General features: G+C 40.6%; 2 protein-coding genes across 2 annotated transcripts; one reads left to right on the top strand and one right to left on the bottom strand.

Annotated features, from left to right (window-relative positions):
- Window positions 1–77: 77 nt before the first annotated feature.
- LOC115139916 (anaphase-promoting complex subunit 7) lies at window positions 78–5,900 on the bottom strand. Its single transcript, XM_029677789.2, has 11 exons — window positions 5,691–5,900; window positions 5,135–5,321; window positions 3,329–3,448; window positions 3,070–3,181; window positions 2,804–2,957; window positions 2,538–2,680; window positions 2,261–2,378; window positions 1,860–2,056; window positions 1,359–1,583; window positions 1,093–1,243; window positions 78–950 (listed from the first exon to the last, which is right to left on the bottom strand). Exons 1-11 carry the CDS (start codon window positions 5,789–5,791, stop codon window positions 761–763), a joined length of 1,698 nt encoding a protein of 565 aa, XP_029533649.1. The 5' UTR covers window positions 5,792–5,900; the 3' UTR covers window positions 78–760.
- A 197-nt stretch (window positions 5,901–6,097) lies between these two features.
- LOC115139917 (ubiquitin-conjugating enzyme E2 G1-like) lies at window positions 6,098–14,766 on the top strand. Its single transcript, XM_029677790.2, has 6 exons — window positions 6,098–6,295; window positions 11,225–11,327; window positions 12,146–12,243; window positions 12,379–12,557; window positions 12,671–12,785; window positions 12,934–14,766. The coding sequence occupies exons 1-5, from the start codon at window positions 6,253–6,255 to the stop codon at window positions 12,755–12,757; spliced, it is 510 nt and encodes a 169-aa protein (XP_029533650.1). The 5' UTR covers window positions 6,098–6,252; the 3' UTR covers window positions 12,758–12,785; window positions 12,934–14,766.
- Window positions 14,767–21,672: the final 6,906 nt, after the last annotated feature.

Below are 21,672 nucleotides of genomic sequence, written 5' to 3' on the forward strand. Positions count from 1 at the left end.
AGCCTACATACAAGGATGTTTTAGAGTTGCTCCTCAACTGGTCACTAAAGCAAATTACCACAAACTTTGTAATAAAGGAATGTCAGGTCATGAGACCTTGTCATGATTTTAATGTATATCTTCAAAACATATATACAATACATGCTTATACACATTTGCATTGGAAAACTAGTAACATTACTTTGCAAAGAATGTGAGTCAAACGAAATGACCACATGATTGACACGTTAAACATTGAGAGAAAGGGAAAGTGTCACCAGTTACACACCAATATTTTTCTTAAGAGAAGCATGTTAATACGTGCAAATGTTACAGGGGTAAAGCAACAAATTAACTAACGTCACTGGTTTCATAAGATTTCCTGTTTACCAGAGAGAAAACAAGCAAACAGTAATGGCAAACTCAAAGGCCATGACCCAGCAATCCTAAATGGCCGCCTCATCTCGCCTCCTTTACTCTAGGACATAAGTTAGTAACATTTTCACATGTCAACTAATCAGTGACGATTGCAAACTAGGAAAGGCGGAGTTAAGCTTACTGAATTCTCTGCCCATCGGAGTCATGAGTAAAATGATGCGTCCATCCCCAAAAAATCAGGGGCTGCTATGCTGACTTCTATATAAAACTGGGATGGGGCTATACACACCCATATTGAGTGGGTGACTAGAGCAGTACATCAGGTAGCCCATGATGCCCATGTGTGGTTTATTCCCCCTGCCCCCCTCTGTGCCCTTGGGATCGCTGCAGTGGGCCTGCTGGGTCACTGCATGCCAAACCACTGCTCCTGGTCTGCCCACTGGGCTGCCTCACTGTCACTGCCTTCCAGGTCTCCATCCTCCCCACTGCCCTCCATGTCATCTCCATCCAGCTCCACAGTGGCATCAGCAGGGCTCTCCTCCTTCTCCATCTTCTGCATTCCTTCCAGAGACTTCTGGTCATTTGGGTCCAGGCTGAGAGACCAACAGTGTCAGATGATAGAGAAACATGGGCATTCTCAAGATCAAAAGTGCAACATTTAAAATAGGCCTAAGGGTGACCGTGCTTTAACGTTTCATGAGGTGTGTAAAACACTGGACTTGGGTGTAACATTACCTAAGTGCTATGCTGTATTGGTCCATTGCCTCTTGATAATCATTGACCGCCACAAGGAAATCCCCCAGCATTCTGTGCAGCACACAGTCACTCTGATTGGCTAAGGCATTCCGGAGAAGAGCAATCCCTTCCTCATATTTCTGTTCCCGACCTGAAATAGGACAACAAACAATATCCAAAATCTTTTCCCTTACACTTATGAAGATGCAATGGTTGTAAATCTCTACAGCACAACAGCTGATAAGAATAGGTACCAAGCCACATACTTAGCAGCTCTGCCTTTTTGACCACAGCCTTGGTGTAGTCAGGCCTCTGAGCTAGCGCCTTGTCCAGCAGGGTTTTGGCCTTCTCCTGGGTCACAGGATCCTCCAGGCAGACTGTGGCCAGGATGGTTAGAGTCTGGGCATTCGCTCCCAGGGTTTTATAGATGTTATTGGCCATCCCCATCGCCTCTCGGATCCCATTGGATGCCAGGTAACAGTCAATCAGACCTGAGGACAGAAGTCTCATTACTACCTCAATACTAGTAGCAACAAATAATATATACCATTTAGCAGACGCTTTTATCCAAAGTGACTTAGAGTAATGTGTGCAAAATGTTGAGTATGGATGGTCCCAGGAATAGAACCCACAACCTTGGCGATGCAAGCGCCATGTTCTACAAAACTACAAACCAATTTGCATTGGATGTTTGATGTGGGGGGCTGTTCCCAAGTTTAAAACAGATTTTCATTAGAATGATTATCATAACAAATAGGTCCCCTTGCCTTCGTAGCAGTCCAGACGGCATGGCGCCAGGCGCATGGCCTCTCTAAAGTGGATGATGGCCTCCTGCACTCGGCCCATGTTCCTCAGTGCTGCCCCCTTCAGGAGGAGGGCCTGCACACTGTTGCTGTTCAGCTGGATGGCCTTGGCACCCAGGTAGAGGGCCCGGGAGTAGCGCTTACTGTAGAAGCTGTGACATCTGAGCCACCAAAATCAGATGGGTAGGAACATGTATTTAGTGTACGTAGACTGAAAAACAGGCTTTTAACATTTTTAATAACTGTTATAACAAAATACAAACCCGTTATTATAGATTAATAAAAATAAAAACTGCACTTAATTTAGTATTTCAATGACTTGGATCTTATCATATGTTTATTTCTGGTCACTGAAGATCACTTACCCAGATATAACCCAGGGCTCTGCATGCTGATCTGAGATGTTGAACAGTCTTCCTCCAAGGACCTCAACATCCTCCAGGTGCCCCTCACGTGCCATAAGGTAGCCATATACATCCATGCCTGACAGCAAATATAGACAACATAACTGAATTAGTCCAAATAATTAATATAAATATATATACTTAGTTAATGTCTTAGATAAGCATCGCTAGCCTGGTTTAGTGAGTCCTAAGAAACGAATGTATATGATGGGTTTTTCTGATACCAGCTGTCCAGTACCTTTGATCAGATAAGGGTCCAGCATCTGGGCCTGCTCAAACTTCAGGATGGAGTTCTTTGTGTCACCTGCCCTGAAGTACACATCTGCCAGGCTCACCAGCAGGTCCACATTGTCCCGCAGTAAAGACTTTTTCTCCAGAGAGCTGAAAAGGAGAATCAGGGAACAGACAAATACCCAAAATGAGAGCCCGAGCTTAACAATACCAGAGATGATGATTCATGAAATGAATAACGCCTCCATGGCGGTGAGGCACTGGTCTGCTCACCAGATGGTGTTGATTGCTCTGTGGTTGTCCCCTGCATGTATGAAGGCATAGGCTTTGATCCATGCAGAGAGCCAGTCCAGGTTGGGAATACTCTGGATCACATCCATTGTCATGGATGCCACCTCAGCTCCCTTCACTGATAGAGACAAGAGACCTACAACAGACAAGGAGGTAAAAGAACCCTTCAAAACATAGAGCACAATAACACGGGGTGTTGGAATGTCTGTGTGATGCACTACAGAAACATCCCAGTCACTAGTCCATACCAATGATGGCATCCAGTGCCAGAGGACACTGTCTCAGGACCTCTTTGTAGCTTGTGACAGCAGAGCGTTCCTGTCCAGCCTTCCTGTACAGATTTGCCAGCATCATGTTGATCTGAAATGGATAAACAAATAAGCAATACCTCGCAAGAATCTCGGCTACTTTATTGAAATAGTCATAAACGGCACTGCAAGCTTAGCTGACATTGAGAGAAGATGGGGGGGGGGCTTTCAGGAGGAGACCTCGAACTTGGCTGCCTACCTTTGGGGTTCTCTGTCTAGATGGAATCCCATCAAGCACTGCAATGGCATCCTTATCCAGCTTCAGGATGGTGTAGCACTCTGCAATCTTATACTTTACCTCAATCTCTGAGGGCAAACTCTGGGAAGAAGAAAAATGTCATTGGTCAATTCAGAAGGCAATGTGATTCCTTCCAGCACATTGTGCACAATTATGTACAGTGCATTCGGAAAGAATTCAGACCCCTTCACTTATTCCACATTTGGTTACGTTACAGCCTAATTTAAAATGTATTAAATGAATTGTTTTCCTCATCAATCGACACACAATACCCCATAATGACAAAGCGAAAACAGGTTTAGACATTTTTGCACATTTATAAAAAATCAAATTTAACAGAAATACCTTATTTACATAAGTATTCATACCCTTTGCTATGAGACTTGAAATTGAGTTCAGGTGTATCCAGTTTCCATTGATCATCCTTGAGATGTTTCTTCAACTTCATTGGAGTCCACCTGTGCTAAAGTCAATTTATTGGACATGATTGGAAAGGCCCACCTGTCTATAAAAGGTCCCACAGTTGACAGTGCATGTCAGAGCAAAAACTAAGCCATGAGGTCGAAGGAATTGTGCATAGAGCTCGAGACGGGATTGTGTCGAGGCACAGATCTAGGGAAGCATAACAAAACATTTCTGCAGCAGTGAAGGTCCCCAAGAACACAGTGGCGACCATTATTCTTAAATGGAAGAAGTTTAGAACCACTAAGACTCTTCCTAGAGCTGGCAGCCTGGCCAAACTGAGCAATCGGGGGAGAAGGGCCTTGGTCAGGGAGGTAACCAAGAACCTGATGGTCACTCTGACAGAGCTCCTCTGTGGTAATGGGAAAACCTTCCAGAAGGACAACCATCTCTGCAGCACTCCACCAATCAGGCTTTTATGGTAGAGTGGACAGACGGAAGCCACTCCTCAGTAAGAGGCACGACAGCCCCCTTGGAGTTGCCAAAAGGCACCTAGGACTTAAACCATGAGAAACAAGATTCTCTGGTCTGATGAAACCAATATTTAACTATTTGGCCTCAATGCTAAGCGTCACGTCTGGAGGACACCAGGCACCACTCATCACCTGGCCAATACCATCCCTACGGTGAAGCATGGGGGTGGCAGCATCATGCTGTGGTGATGTTTTTCAGCAGCAGGTACTGGGAAACTTGTCAGGATCGAGGGAAAGATGAACGGAGCAAAGTACAGAGATCCTTTATGAAGACCTGCTCCAGAGCGCTCAGGACCTCAGACTGGAGCGAAGGTTCACCTTCCAAAAGGACAACAAACCTAAGCCAGCGCCGACTTGAACCCGATCGAACATCTCTGGAGAAACCGGAGAGGATCTGCAGAGAAGAATGGGAGAACCTCCCTAAAGACAGGTGTGCCAAGTTTGTAGCGTCATAACCAAAAAGACTACAGGCTGTAATCGCTGCCAAAGGTGCTTCAACAAAGTACTGAGTAAATGGTCTGAATACTTATGTAAATGTAATTTCTGTTTTTTATTTAATACATTTGCAAACCATTTTTCAAAACGTGTTTTTGCTTCACTATGGGGTATTGTGTGTAATTGGGGGGGGGGGGGGGGACAATTTCATCCATTTTAGAATAAGGCTAACAACAAAATGTGGAAAAAGTGAATGGGTCTGAATACTTTCTGAATGCACTGTATACTGTCTGTAGAGCAGGTCAGTCAAATGTGCATTATTTTAAATTAATGACATGAATGCTTGTTGCTAATATAGATATGTGTTGTAATTGACAGAGTTGGGAGCCTTGCACACCTGTGACTGTATGGAGGATGCCGTTCCCCCGGTAGATGGGCGAACTTTGGACGTTTTGCTGAGCACTTTCTTCTGCTGCAGTGCCATGTTGTACTTGCAGGCAGCATTACGGTACTCCTTGTCATGGAAGATGGCATCTGCATGGTAAACCAGCAACTGGTACTTCTGGGATGGTGAGAACAGCTCTCTGCAGGAAAATATGTGGCACGCGCATCAATGGCACAGTATTAGACTGACAATAACTTGTGGTCAAGATAAATAGCAATCAACATACAACATTCACAACGCCAGAATTAATCCATCTTATTACATTTACTAACTACATTTACACCCATCTTAAGCGATCTAGTTAGCTAGCTTGCTACAAGTGATTGCTTGTCAACTTCAACTTGTCTCGTGACGATCAACATGCATTCATTAGGACACATGTTTTTACCAATTGTACAGAATTATATGCTTTCAAAGCTGATCGAACGGAATGAATAGCTAGTTAGTTAGATAAAATGTGGATGTTCAGTAATAACGTTAGCTAGTTAGCCAACAAGCTAATACTTACGGATTGTTATTGCTCATTGTCAGCAGTAAACTACTCATTATCCGAACATTTGAGTGTAGCCCCGCAGCGGCCATATCCCGTACATGATCTATGACGTTCATTTCGATGTATTTTGATGGGTGTCTTTGAGATAAAAAATCTAAAGTTATACGATTGCAGTTAGTCAGTTACTTGCTAGCTTTCATCACAAACTGCGATGTATTAAATATAGCGCCGGAAGTTGGCAAGTTGAAGGACCCATGAATTATGTTTTGCTTTTATAAAAAAACAACATCCTATCCTTGATACATGTGTCATACATATTACATATTTTTTTCTTCTCCTTGGTGTAAATGATTTAAATTTTACATCGTTTTAAATTCTTTTTAATACCCACTCAAAGTTTTCATGATCAGGAGAAAAGTCTAGCCAGCTATAGTTTCTGCCCAAGCGCTGTTGGAACAAATCTTACCACTATCCTGTCATAACACGGAGGTAGCCTATCTAGTTGCCAATTTGATTTTATTATTTCTCTGTGTTTGGCAACACTATTTTTTTTGTTGTTGGTTGAAGCCCACATACAATGACTGAACAATCAGCATTACTTCTTCGAAAGCAATTGGCAGGTAAGACAAAGGTTTAAAGAAATAAAGAGACCCCCAAGCTACGTAGCTATCTAGCCTAGCTAACCATCCGCCGGGTTCAACGAGGGCAGCCACGATTGTTTGTTTACATTAGTGCAATGATCTTGGCTGTAAACACAGTCTAGTTATATATTTTCCGCTTAATTATCATGTTAAGATGACGGATTTCAACTGCACGACTAACCCAAACTATGCATTGACGTAGTCTAAACCAGCGAGTTAGCTAGTTTAACATATTGACTGTCAATGAGAACGTCACCAGCGTTACGTTAGTTGGCTAGCTAGGAAGTCAACATTTTGTTACTGATTCGAGCTATAGAGGAAATAACTATCTAATTGAGCCCTAACCTAATCTTACACCAACCTCTGTCTGCAGTGACACACAACCCCAGTGGGCTGTAAACATGATCTGGCTTGTTATTAGCTAGCTGACAAGATAGCCAAGGAACAAAGGAATAATCGTCCCCAGGCCCATCTGACAATGGTGGGAACATCACATCATTGTTATCCTGTTCACTCGTTCTGGCAATGGCATACATTCACTGTAACTAACTCCATTAGGGGTTGACAGCTAGCGTATACGGGTAAATCTATTTAAATTCACCCCTTTTGATTTGAACGAAACCTACCATAAACATTTGCTCATTGTATAAGTGCTCAGAAAGTTACTATTTGGACCTGAATGCCAAAACGTTCAAGATGTTAAGGTAACCAAAGTTGACCCATTTTGGGTACCCCACCATCACCACTGCAAAATATAAAAGGTTGAGGTTGATTTCATTTATAAGCTTACAAACAAAGTTGTCAAACAGTTTTATAATTTCAGAATTTTGGGTATTATATATATTTTTTATGACTTTTTTAACCTTAACGTCAATTATCTAAACGCGTAAACATCGATTTTTTTCAAATATGGGTATGTTGTAGTTTAGACTCTATTTGACATATCTGTTTTTTCTGTTGTGACCACAATCGGTTGAGACACAACATGCTCGTTAATACATGGTGAATGTCATGTTTTGGCTGATAAATGTACTAACATTTGAATAACAATGAAATGTCGACTTTAAAATTGTACCACAAAGATCGCTGGAGCTCCACACATCAGCAAATGTTGACTTGAATGGGAACTGTTTTAAATTATACTGTCAATCTTCTTTAGGAAATCATAGAAATATTGATAATAGAAATGACAATTTAAGTTGACATTCGACGTGGAGAGGTGGTCATCTTTGGGCTAGTAGTTCAAGTAAAACATTTTATTCAAGTTCAATGGTGTACCAGCTAAATTGCAGTGGTCTGTAGGAATAGGTCAATTTTATGATTTCTATTGGTGAAGTGACACCCACTCTGTATTCAAGAGCATTTTGTTTCTCAACTGATAGTAGGCACAACACAAACACCTTAGATGATCTGAAATGGGGTCTAAGCTACAACATGCGAATATGAAAATAATCAGAGTTTAGTTGTTTTAAGATCATTGACATCAAAGTTTTAAAAATGGCAATTTTGATTGAACTTAGTTTTAGTTTGACAACACTCTTTGTAAGCTTTTTAAATGATATAAAACTCAACCATTTATATTTTCCAGTGATGAAGACATGGGTGTCTTATGGTATGGTGAGGTATGTAAAATGAGTCAACTTTGAGCACCTTTATCTCCTGAATATTCTTGCATTCAGGTACAAAAATTAACCTTGTCCACTTCTTCCATAGGCAAACATCTATGGAAAGCTTTGTTTAAATCAAAAGGGATGCTGTCAAAAAGTAATGAAATTAAAATGGCTTTAACAATACTGGTTTTAATTCTGCTATACAGGGCCTTCAGGAAGTATTCTTAACCCTTGACTTTTCCCACATTTTGTTGTTATAGACTGAATTCAAAATGGATTCAATTGTTTTTTTTTATTTCACCCATCTACACACAATACCCCAATAATGAAAACATGTTTTTAGACATTTCTGCAAATGTATTAAAAATGAAATATTTATATATCAAATTTACATAAGTATTCACACCCCTGAGTCAATACATGTTAGGATAACCTTTCGCAGCGATTACAGCAGAGTCTCTCTGGGTAAGTCTCGAAGAGCTTGCACACTTGGATTGTTCAACATTTGCCCATTATTCTTTTAAAACTACTTTAAATTCTTTAAATTTGGTTGTTGATCATTGCTAGGCAGCCATTGTCATGTCTTGCCATAGATTTTCAAGCCGGCTTAAGTCAACTGTAACCAGGCCACTCAGGAACATTCAATGTTGTTTTGGTAAACAACTCCAGTGTGTATTTGGCCTTTGTTTTAGGTTATTATCCTGCTGAATGGTGAATTTGTCTCCCAGTGTCTGTTGAAAAGCTGACTGAACCAGGTTTTTTTAAAAATTTTAAAACACACAAAAAACTCCCTATTCCTTGCTGATGACAGGCATACCAGTAACATGATGCAGCCACCACCATGCTTGAAAATGTGAAGATTTTCAGTGATATGTTGTGTTGGATTTGCCCCAAACATTACTCTTTGTATTCAAGACATAAAGTTAATTTCTATGCCTTTTTTTTGTTGCAGTTTTACTTTAGTATCTTATTGCAAACATGATGCATGTTTTGGAATATTTTTATTCTGTACAGGCTTCCTCTGTTTCACTCTGTCATTAAAGTTAGAATTGTGGAGTAACTACAATGTTGTTGATCCATCCTCAGTTTTCTCCCGTCACAGCTATTCAACTCTGTTTTAAAGTCACCATTGGCCTCATGGTGAAATCCCTGAGCGGTTTTCTTCCTCTCCGGCAACTGAGTTCGGAAGGACACCTGTATCTTTGTAGTGACTGGGTGTATTCATACACCACCCAAAGTGTAATTAATAACATGCTCAAAGGGATATTCGCTACCGGACGCTACCGTCCCACTTGGCCAACATCCGGTAAAATTGCAGAGCACGTAATTCAAATGACAAAAATCATAATATTAAACATTCATGAAAATACAAGTGTCATACATCACTTAAAAGCTTAACTTCTTGTTAATCCAGCTGCTTTGTCAGATTTCAAAAAGGCTTTATGGCGAACGCACACCATGCGATTATCTGAGGACACTGCCCCGCACACACAAGCATTACATACATTTTCCAACCAAGCAGAGGTGTCACGAAAGTCAGAAATAGCGATAAAATAAATCACTTACCTTTTGAAGATCTTCATCAGGTTGCAATCACAAGGGTCCCAGTTACATAACAAATTGTTATTTTGTTTGATACAGGCCTTCATATCCCAAAAAAGTCAGTTTAGTTGGCGCGCTTGACTCAGTAATCCACTGGTTTCCCTCGTTCAAAATGCATACAAATAAATCCTGTACGTTACCAATAAACCTCGTCCAAACAAGTCAAACAACGTTTCTAATCAATCCTCAGGTACCCTAATATGTAAATAAATGATACAATGTAAGAAGGAGAATAGTATGTTCATTACCAGAGACAGATAATGAAGTGCGCACTCTCATCCACGCTCACGTAAAAACACTACAGACAAAATGGGAGCCATGTAAAAAACTACAAATTCTAGCTAGTTTTTCAAAAAACAAACTCTTTCTAAAGACTGACATCTACTGGAAGCCCTAGGAACTGCAATCTGGGATGTATTCCTTTTATATTCCCATAGAGAGCCATAAAAATCAGTGGTGAGCTCCAAAAAATAAAATTCCTGATGGATTCTCCTCGGGTTTTCGCCTGCCATATCAGTTCTGTTATACTCACATACATTATTTTAACAGTTTTGGAAACCTTAGAGTGTTTTCTATCAAATACTACCAATTATATGCATATCCTAGCTTCTGGACCTGAGTAACAGGCAGTTTACTTTGGGAACCTCAATCATCCAAACTTCCGAATACTGCCCCCGACCCCGAAGAAGTTAATTTGACTAAATGCAGCTTGCATGGGCTAGTCTCCCCTGCCCTTTTGATAGGATCAAAGTTCCTTGTGTTGTCAGGGAGCATCTGCCTTCTATTTATAAGACAAATAAGAATATTGTTACTGAATGCAGCTTGTGTGTGCTTTATATTCCCTCGCCCTTTTCAAATTATGAAAGGAAATAATGCTGGTGAGTGGACCTGGACTGGTGTCTGATGGCCGTGTGTTTTCCATGGTGGAATTAAAACTTGTTGTCTGTTTTTTCCCACAAGGCTGAAATATGTGCCCTCGCTTTGAAGTGTAAGCAAGGTTTGTTTGTATTTCATCCAACTATCTGTGCTACAAAGTGATGGGTACAGTTTATGTAAAATATTCCACTTTTTGAGTGACCCAACGTTGAAGCTGCTTATCTAATTGGTGAAAATGTTATGTCTGTTTAAACACTAGTATTGCACACAGTGTGTCCATGCAACTTACTTGACTTGTTGAACACATTATTTAGGGTTGCCATAACAAATAGTTTGAATACTGATTGACTCAAGACATTTCAGCTTTTCATTTTTTATTAATTTGTAAAAATGTCTGAACATAATTCCACTTTGACATTGTGGGTTTTGTGTGTAGGCCAGTGACACAGCATCTCAGTTTAATACATTTTAAATATTGTCTGTAACACAACAAAATGTGGAAAAAGTCAAGGAGTTTGAATAGTTTCTGAAGGCAAATGATTAACTAACCCATCCCCTTCTGTATTTGAGTAAATAGCTATACGTTTATATATCTTGGAAGTTGTCAGACACGTGAACATTCTTTCAGCCAATGGAAGTTCAATTTTGTGCACCCGAGGGGAGGGGGTGGGTACATACAGGCCACCTTTTCAGTTGGCCACACTGACAATAGGTACCTGTCACTCTCTTTTTCTACCCCTGTCTAAACATCTTTTCACTGTTCCTTTTGTCTTTTTTTGTTAGTTGTTGCATTTTGTTACCTTGTGTCTTTCTATTTCAGAGCTCAACAAGAACCCAGTGGAGGGCTTTTCAGCTGGCCTAATAGATGATGAGGATATATACAAATGGGAGGTGGTCATCATAGGGCCACAAGACACCCTCTTGTAAGTTAGGACATTTATTTGAGAATGTGTCTGTAGAACATAGGTTGATATTCCTAAAGAAGAGGAGTACATACTTTGAATGTACTCTCAGATGGGTAAATGGGGATGATGACTGCTTTGACCTTGACGGAGCTGCTCTTCTTCCCGAGGAAGGCCTGCCCACTCCAAGACCTCTCCATCACGGTTGACTACTCCACATTGTCCCCCTCCCAGAGTGCAAAGAACCTTGGCGGGAGGAGACGGGTTAAAGAATTGAAACAATTGAGACATGGATTGTGTATGTGTGCCATTCAGAGGATGAATGTGCAAGACAAAAGATGACAGTGCCTTTGAACGGGGTATGGTAGTAGATGCTAGGTATACCGATTTGAGTGTCAAGAACTGCAACGCAGCTGGGGATTTTCAAGCTCAACAGTTTCCAGTGTGTATCAAGAATAGTCCATCACCCAAAGGACATCCTGCCAACTTGACACAACTGTGGGAAGCATTGGAGTCAACATGGACCAGCATCCCTGTAGAACACTTTTGACACCTTGTAGTCCACGCCCCGACGAATTGAGGCTGTTCTCAGGGCAAAAGCGGGTGCAACTCAATATTAGGAAGTTGTTTAATGTTTTGTACACTGTGTGTATATATAGTCCTACTAGCACTGACTTTGCTGATAACTACTTTACTGAGGGAAAAGGTACTTACTGTGATATGTGGTTGTCTCACCCAGCTATCTTAAGATGAATGCACTAATTGTCGCTGTGGATAAGAGTATCTGCTAACTGACCCCAATGTGAAATGCTTTGCTTTCTCTGTTCTCTCCCTTACAGTGAAGGAGGGTTTTTCAAAGCATACCTGACCTTTCCCTATGATTATCCACTACGGCCTCCCAAGATGAAGTTCATCACTGAAATCTGGCATCCTAATGGTAAACACACTGGTCACACGTTATGAGCCTTACTAAACCCAGAGCTGTAACCGTTTTAGAATCATTGGAGTGGGATTCGTGTCCCCTACCAAGTTTGCTGTTTACTAGTGTATATAATCACTTCATCTCTCTTAGTGGCAAAGAATGGTGATGTATGTATCTCAATACTGCATGAGCCAGGAGAGGACAAGTTTGGCTATGAGAAACCAGAGGAACGTTGGCTTCCAATCCACACTGTAGAGACGATTATGATTAGTGTGATCTCCATGCTGGCCGACCCTAACAGTGATTCGCCTGCTAATGTGGATGCTGCGGTGAGTTGTAATAATAAATGTATTTAAACTGTGTTACAATACCCAAGTACGTCCAGGACCTGTGTCAAAGTGACAATGACAATTGTGCTATTGAGTTTGTGCCTGTCCCACAGAAAGAGTGGAGGGAGGATCCTAATGGTGAATTCAAGAGGAAGGTGGCTCGCTGTGTACGGAAAAGCCAGGAGATGGCATTTGACTAGAACCCAGACTCAATGGCAAAGTTCCAGGGTGAGTAAGCAACATTCACCTAACTACTCATTCTTGTTGTTCTTTAACGGAATGCAATCATTATTTTTGTAATGTTCAGTTTTGACTGTTCTGTTTCATACTTGACTGTGGTAGAAAACATTGAATGTTTTTCCCCTCTTCCATCTAGCTAAAGGAAATGGCTTCAGAAGGAAAATAGTCAGTTCAGACTAGGCTTTTGCACCCCTTCTTTTGCCAATCAAGGGATTTGGTCGGTCAACCACTTTTCTTTTTTTTCAAACGAAGAATGAATGTGAGAACCTACCAGCAAATATTTCCCTCCATTTCCTGCCTGGAATTATATATTTCATTTAATTTATTTGGAAAGATATAATGTAAGATATGTCACTACTGTAAATTAACTAGCTTTTTTTTTTGTATCTGCTGCTGAACAGTTTCTACTTTATACCAGGTTTCTTATGCAATTTGTTTGTTGTGCTTGAAGAATTTAAATCAAATGAAAGCCAGTTCTTCTTAGGTTCTTAGGTTCTCACCAAGTTTCCCATCTTCAGTCACCTCTACAGAATGCGGGCCTGCCTGCAAAACCTTGTCAGGCATGTTTTCGTTATTCAACACCTGTCAGTTGATCACTGCTGCCTTATGTTAGTTCTACTCCCTCTTGGTGGTTGTCTTCTCCCTGGAGGGTTTGATCAGTGTGCTTGTTGACTGGGTCCTCTACCCAGATAATCACAATGTCTGTTACCAATCATGTTAGTCAACTCTGAGGTCACTCTGCTTTAATGAAACTTTTTCCAAAACAACCAAAAAGTTCTATGTTGTTAAGAATTAAGCTGTGATTATTCAGTGGATATACCGGTTTTCTGGCATCTGAATTTACCTCAACTTAAAATGATTAAATTTTTTAGGTTTTATAGTTGTTTGATTTGTTCTTAGTCTAGTGTTACATGGGAGCTGTAAATGTGATTGACATGACTTGTCCCTCTGAGGTTGTTTCTGGGGGATGGGTGGCACGTTTGGCTTCTTGGTGCATGTGTACCGTTATGTTTTTAATCAGATCTTGTAGAATTCACGTCTACCCCTAGATTTATATTCTGATTTGTGCATTCAGATTATGAGTGCAAAAGTCTCAAACTAAGGCCATCTAATGTTCTGTTATTGGCACAGCCTATTGTGGACAACGTGTTTCTTTCTTTAAGGAATGACAGAAGTCTCATGATATTAACCACCATCTATTTACTCTTGGTGAAACCAGGTGGTAAATTACTGGGAGGCATGTGATTACACCATTAGTTAGAAATGTGTTTCAAATGCATAAGGTATCTAGGTTTGTTTTGTCTGTTACATGGGATTTTGCTGTTGGATTGTTGACATGTGAAAAGGAATGGAAAACTTTAAAGTCGTCTGGTATCAAGTGTTATTCTGAAAGAAAGAAAAAATGGACAGCGTTCTGATGCATGTTGATTTAATATTATGCATAACAATCAATGTTTGAATTGTGGTGGGGTGCTTTGCCACAGGCTTAATAATCCAACTTTGCTTTGTTCGTCGTGTTCATTAGAGCCACCCTAAAGCCGACACCAAATAAATCATCATCAACAACAATGTCATAGTCATGACCGATACTTTTAAGACTATCAAATGACAAACCACTAATGACACATGCAGTCATGTTTGCAGGTTAATTTGCCAACAAATTAGCTATGCTGGGATTGCATACAAATGCAGGTATTATTCATATATTTTGATGAGACATATGGTTTACAATTGATGGTATTGTGTAGGATTTGTACTCTTTAGATTTCACCTCAAACCGGTGTTCACTGCATTTGCATAAGAGACTTTGTGCATTTAAACATCATGAAGCAATACACTCTGATCATTTCAATCGTGTTTTTCCCAGGTAATCCTGTTATCTCACCCTATTCCCCTTGTTTGTTGTGTTTACCACTATGTTTATGCCATGTGTATTTGACATGAGCTCAATAAAATGTGTTAACTGTCATACTTTTTGTATTTGTTTTATTTATCTAGTGTTGGTCTAATCGGATGGGAAGAGAAGAAATGTGTCAATTTACTTAAGGTGCATTCGGGAAGTATTCAGACCCCTTGACTTTTTCCACATTTGGTACATTATAGCCTTATTCTAAAATTTATTTTAAAAAAAATTTCTCCCTCAATCTACACAATCTGCCCATAATGACAAAGCCAAAACAGGTTTTTAGAAATCTTTGCAAATGTATAAAAAATAAACAAATACCTTATTTACATAAGTATTCAGACCCTTTGCTATGAGACTCAATGTAGATCAGGTGCATCCTGTTTCCATTGGTCGTCTTTGAGATATTTCTACAACTTTATTTGCGTCCATCTGTGATAAATTGATTGGACATGATTTGGAAAGACAAACATGAGGTCCTACAGTTGACAGTTGACGTCAGAGCAAAAACTAACCCATGAGGTCAAAGGAATTGTTCGTAGAGCTCCGAGACAGGATTGTGTTGTGGCACAGATCTGGGGAAGGGTACCGAAACATTTCTGCAGCATTGAAAGTCCCCAAGAACCGTAGCCTCCATCATTCTTAAATGGAAGAAGTTTATAACCACCAAGACTTCCTAGAGCTGGCCACCCGGCCAAACTGAGCAATCAGGGGAGAAGGGCCTTGGTCAGGGAGGTGACCAAGAACCCGATGGTCACTCTGAGAGGGCTCTGGAGTTCCTCTGTGGAGATGTGAGAACCTTCCAGAAGATCAACCAACTCTGCAGCATTCCAACAATTGGGCCTTTTATGGTAGAGTGGCCAGGTGGAAGCCACTCCTCAGTAAAAGACACATGACAGCCAATGGTGTAAAGTACTTAAGTAAAAATACTTGCGTACAAAAGTCATTTTTGGGGTATTTGTACTTTTAACTATTTATATTTTTCTCAACTTTTACTTCACTGCATTCCTAAAGAAAATATTGTACTTTTTACTCCATACATTTTCCCTGAAAATTGTGAAATTCATGCACTTATCAAGAGAACACGTGGTCATCCCTACTGCCTATGTTCTGGTGGACTCCCTAAACACAAATGCATATTTTGTAAGTAATGTCTGAGTGTTGGAGTGTGCCCCTGGCTAACTAGATTTTAAAAACAAGAAAATGGGTCCGTCTGCTTTGCTTAATATAATTTGAATTTGAAATTATACTTTTACTTTTGATACTTAAGTATAATTTAGCAATTGATTTTGATACATAAGTATATTTCAAACCAAATACCTTTTAGACTTTACTCAAGTAGTATTTTATTAGGTGACTTTTTATTTTACTTGAGTCATTTTCTACTAAGGTATCTATACTTTTACTCAAGTATGACAATTGGGTGCTTTTTCTACCACTGATGACAGCCACTTGAAGATTGCCAAAAGGCACCTAAAGACTCTCGGACCATAAGAAACAAGATTCTCTGGTCTGATGAAAACAAGATTGAACACTTTGGCCTGAATGCCAAGCGTCACGCCTGGAGGAAACCTGGCACTTGTGTAAATGTAATATTTCAGTGTGTTCTTTAAAAAAAAATTGCAAATAAATCTGTGGTATTGTGTGTAGATTGATGAGGGAAAAAAACTATTGTCAATTTTATAATAAGGCTGTAATGTAGTAAATTGTGGAAAAAGTCAAGGGTTCTAAATACTTTATCAAAGCAGTGCATTCTGAAAATATTCAGACCCCTTGACTTTTTCTACATTTTGTTACATTACAGCCTTATTATGAAATTGATCAAATCATTTCCCCCCCTCATCAATCTACACACAATAAACCATAACGAAAAAGCAAAAACAGTTTTTTTGAATTTTTTGCAAATGTATTACAAATAAATGTTAAAAAGATCACATTTACATAAGTATTCAGACCCTTTACTCAGTACTTTCTGAAGTCCCTTTGGCAGTGATTACAGCCTCTAGTCTTCTTGGGTATGACGCTACAAGCTGGGCACACCTGTATTTGGGGAGTATCTCCCAGATCCTGTCAAGCTTTGTCATGTTGGATGGGGAGTGTCGTGCACAGCTATTTTCAGGTCTTTCCAGAGATGTTTGATCAGACTTCCAGTGGGGAGACCAAAGATCAACCTACCCTGCGCCATCTCATACTGCTGAGTGGGAGACATTCCCAGGCAGTAGCCTGCTTAGCTCACAAACTAGAATCAGGGCGCCCACTCCGGTTAATTGATCCACAGTCCCACACGGTGACATGATATCATTGACGTGACGTGCAAATGAGTGATAGAAAACCGATCGCGCAAATTTCACCATTCCGAATTTTTATTTATTTAAATTGTGCGGCGCCCCATGCCGCCCCCGGCAAGATGCTGTCCTGGGCGCATACCCATGTCGCCTATGCCTAAATCCGCCACTGGCTCCAGATCTGACACTTGGCATTCAGGCCAATCTTGGTTTCATCAGGCCAATCTTGGTTTCATCAGACCAGAGAATCTTGTTTCTCATGGTCTGAAGTCCTTTAGGTGCCTTTTGGTAATTCCAAGCGGGCTGTCATGTGCCTTTTACTCTGGAGTGGCTTCCGTCTGGCCACTCTACCATAAAGGCCTGATTGATAAAGGCCTCTACCATAAAGGCCTGGTGGAGTGCTGCAGAGATGGCTGTCCTTCTGGATGGTTCTACCATTTCCACAGAGGAACTCTGAAGCTCTGTCAGAGTGACTATCGGGTTCTTGGTCACCTCCCTGCCCAAGGCCCTTCCCCCCCGATTGCTCAGTTTGGCCGGGCGGCCAGCTCTATGAAGAGTCTTGGTGGTTCCAAACTTCTTCCATTTAAGAATGATGGAGGCCACTGTGTTCTTGGGGACCTTCAATGCTGCAGAATTGTTTTTGTACCCTTCCCCAGATCTCTGCCTCGACACAATCCTGTCTTGGAGCTCTACGGACATCTCCTTCGACCTCATGGCTTGGTTTTTTCTCTGACTTTCAATTGTGGGACCTTATATAGACAGGTGTGTGCCTTTCCAAATAATGTCCAATCAATTGAATTTACTACAGGTGGACTCCAATCAAGTTGAAGAAACATCTCCCTCTGGAACTCAATCCTGGACTTCCTGACGAGCCGCCACTAGGTGTTAAGGGTAGGGAACAACACGTCTGCCACGCTGATCCTCAATACTGGGGCCACTCAGGGGTGTGTACTTAGTCCCCTCCTGTACTCCCTGTTCACCCATGACTGCATGGCCAAACACGACTCCAACACCATCATTAAGTTTGCTGACCACACAACAGTGGTAGGCTTGATTACCGACAACGATGAGACAGCCTATAGGGAGGAGGTCAGAGGAATGGCAGTGTGGTGCTAGGACAACAACCTCTCCTTCAATGCGAGCAAGACAAAGGAACTGATTGTGGATTACAGGAAAAGGCAGGCCGAACAGTCCCCCATTAACATCAATAGGGCTGTAGTGGAGCGGGTTCAGAGTTTCAAGTTCCTTGGTGTCCACATTACCAACGATCTATCATGGTCCAAACACACCAAGACAGTCGTGAAGAGGGCACGACAAAACCTTTCCCCCTTCAGGAGACTGAAGAGATTTGGCATGGGTCCCCAGATCCTCAAAGGGTTCTACAGCTGCACTATCAAGAGCATCCTGACCAGTTGCATCACCGCCTGGTATGGCAACTGCTCGGCATCTGACCGTAAGGCGCTGCAGAGGGTAGTGCATACGGCCCAGTACATCACTAGGGCCAAGCTTTCTGTCATCCAGGAGCTATATAATAGGCGGTGCCCATAAAATTGTCAAAGACGCCAGTCACCCAAGTCATAGACTGTTTTCTCTGCTACCGCACAGCAAGCAGTACAGGAGCGCCAAGTCTAGGACCAAAAGGCTCCTTAACAGCTTCTACCCCCAAGCCATAAGACTGCTGAGCAATTAATCAAATGGCCACCAGACTATTACATTGCCCCCCCCCCAACCCCCATTTGTTTTGTACACAGCTGCTACTCACTGTTTATTATCACTTCACCCCTACCTACATGTACAAATTACCTCTAACCTGTACCCCCACGGTACCCCTATATATAGCCTTGTTATTGCTATGTTATTGTGTTACTTTTTATTATTTTTTACTTTAGTTTATTTGGTAAATATTTTCTTAACTTTTCTTGAACTGCACTGTTGGTTAAGGGCTTGTAAGTAACCATGTCACGGTAAAGTCTACACTTGTTGTATTCGGCGCATGTGACAAATAAAGTTTGATTTGATTTGAAGGATGATAAATGGAAACAAGATGCACCTGAGCTCAATTTCGAGTCTCGGGTCTGAATACTTATGTGAATAAGGTATTTCTGTTGTTTAAAAAAACAAACATTTGCAAAACATTTCTACAAATTTGTTTTCGCTTTGTCATTTAAACCATTATATAATAAGGCTGTAACATAACAAAATGTGTAAAAAGTCACGGGGTCTGAATACTTTAGGAATGCTCTGTATAACCTCTTGTCAGTAGTCTGCTCTGGATCTGCCCCATGGACTGATCTACTCTCCTGGTCACACGACCATGGCAATGTAAGATTGATACTTGTAACCACCAATATTAAAATTGACCCCATCGATTTGTTACAAAGTAACAAAATCATGAGAAAACAGGTTACATTTGTCGAGGAAATAAGAAAAGGAGATCGCCTGATAAAACGCGGTGGTAGCTGCGTTTTAGCAACAAGGTAGGCTTGCAAAATGAACTGGTTGTATGCTTCTGTAATGAATGTTAATGAAATGAGTGCATTATATTTATAGACACATCTGTTTTTAATGATGACTTGCGTTCAATGCAAACATTTCAGATCAAGTTTCTATTATTTCATGTTTGTAGATCTGCGGAGTCAAATAACGTGTACCATGATAGATATATAGGTATGTACTGTATGTATAGCCTACTGGTTGTTAACTTGTGCATTGTATGTTTGCATGTTTACATTGTTAATTTGAAACTATAGGCTATTTTGTGAGTCAGAAATTCAAGGCGAAACGCTGCTCTGTTGATAGAGAAATGAAATGTAATAGCCTGCGTGTGGCATGTAATAGACACCACAGAAGACAGTCGGGTATAGGAGTTCATATCTTTCCAAATGGTATTTTGGAAAATGTATTTTGGGGAGTTATCCAAATGTTAGTGTAATGTTAATTTGGTACATCAATCTATTAAACATTACTGGTGATTGATCTAATACGCATTAACATTTTACTCAATCAACAATTGTGTGATTCATGCAGATAGAGGCCTCATTAATACACCTATCTATATGACAGACTCTGAGCATGTGTATAAGGGACAAAACACTAGGGTGGAGATGCACAGGACAGCACATTTCAAGGTTCCTGACCACCAGCAAGTGAAAACCATACACGTCCCCAAGTCCATGATGACTGCACCCTTTCTACAGGTAACATGTCGGCAAGTTATTTGCCATATACCATAAATCATATATTGCTGAATGTAAATGTAGTGTTCTACAAAATATTGTTATCATGTTCCAGCATCCAACCCTCACAACTGGACAGAAACGATATCTCTACAGTATTGCAAATGTCTACAGCACGGAGCACATGAGGCGACTGATGAAGCAACGCTATCTCAATGTGCTGCACCGGTGTGTTCAATCAGGTGGGTTGTAATTGTATTTACTTTAGAATGGAATATACACCACCTATTGCCCATCTTAGATTGAATGTTTTCCCTCAAGGTCATAGCTCTTTGGATGGAACCAAACATACTACTGGAGGTCCACTGCTTAAAGATCGGCTCACGTTAAAGATGGACAATGAGAGAGATTCTGGATCTAGGATCAAGCCATATGGGCAGAAGAAGGGCACCACAGTGCACTCTAAAGTTATCCTCCCAAAGATTACCAAAGTCACAGTGCAGAGTGAGAAGATTGTATTTGAAATAATTATAATGAAGTCAGTCATACATTCTATTATTTTGACAATGTATTGAAGTATAGTATAATTTGTATCATTTCAAAACACATTCTCCTTATTGGTAACACATTTATTTGAGTCTCCCGTTAAACTGTTTATACGAGTTTTTAAATAGTTTATCAACCATTATTACACACTGTACATTTACATTTACATTTAAGTCATTTAGCAGACGCTCTTATCCAGAGCGACTTACAAATTGGTGCGTTCACCTTAAGACATCCAGTGGAACAGCCACTTTACAATAGTGCATCTAAATCTTTTAAGGGGGTCTGTTGACAATGTTGTCATTTGAATAATAAATTGTTTAAAACTTAAAGGTAGAGTCAGCGATGTGAAGTAGATGCACAAATTAAACAGCATTAGTGTGCCAATTTCTGCATCAAGGTCGTTGAATCGCGAGTCTAAACTTCACTGTTTTGGTCCCGTGGCTACCACCTTGTAAAGAGCATGAAGGGAACCTTTGCAACTGCGCAGATACTGTGTGTGACTGTGTGAGAGCAGTCTTTCATCTGGCTCATTTGCTCATCACAATATCTGCAAGAGCTGCTCGTGCAATGTCATTTTGCTGACTCTACCTCTTAATTTGCAGTTGATAATGTGGTGAGTATTTGAAAAATGTAAAATATAATCCCCCCAAAAAGCAGGGGCAAAACTAATATACAGAAACATCTGAAGAGAAATAAATGACAGCTGGGAAGGTTTCTGTAATAGGCTTGTGAGATTATTATGTAACAATGTGTTTGCAGTCCATTTACTACAGTGTGACTGCTTGACAATAAATTATATTGGTAAAACATCTCTTGAATCTAGTTTTGTATGCATTCAGGATTTTAGAATTTTAACTTAATATTCCTTACATGACCACCTATAGTCATACTAACCATAATGGTAATAGATTAGCATATTACACAATATGGTTCATTAGTAAATCATCTCCATGCTGCTGTTT

Source organism: Oncorhynchus nerka, linkage group LG13 (genome assembly GCF_034236695.1).
Source record: "Oncorhynchus nerka isolate Pitt River linkage group LG13, Oner_Uvic_2.0, whole genome shotgun sequence".
NCBI lineage: Eukaryota > Metazoa > Chordata > Actinopteri > Salmoniformes > Salmonidae > Oncorhynchus > Oncorhynchus nerka.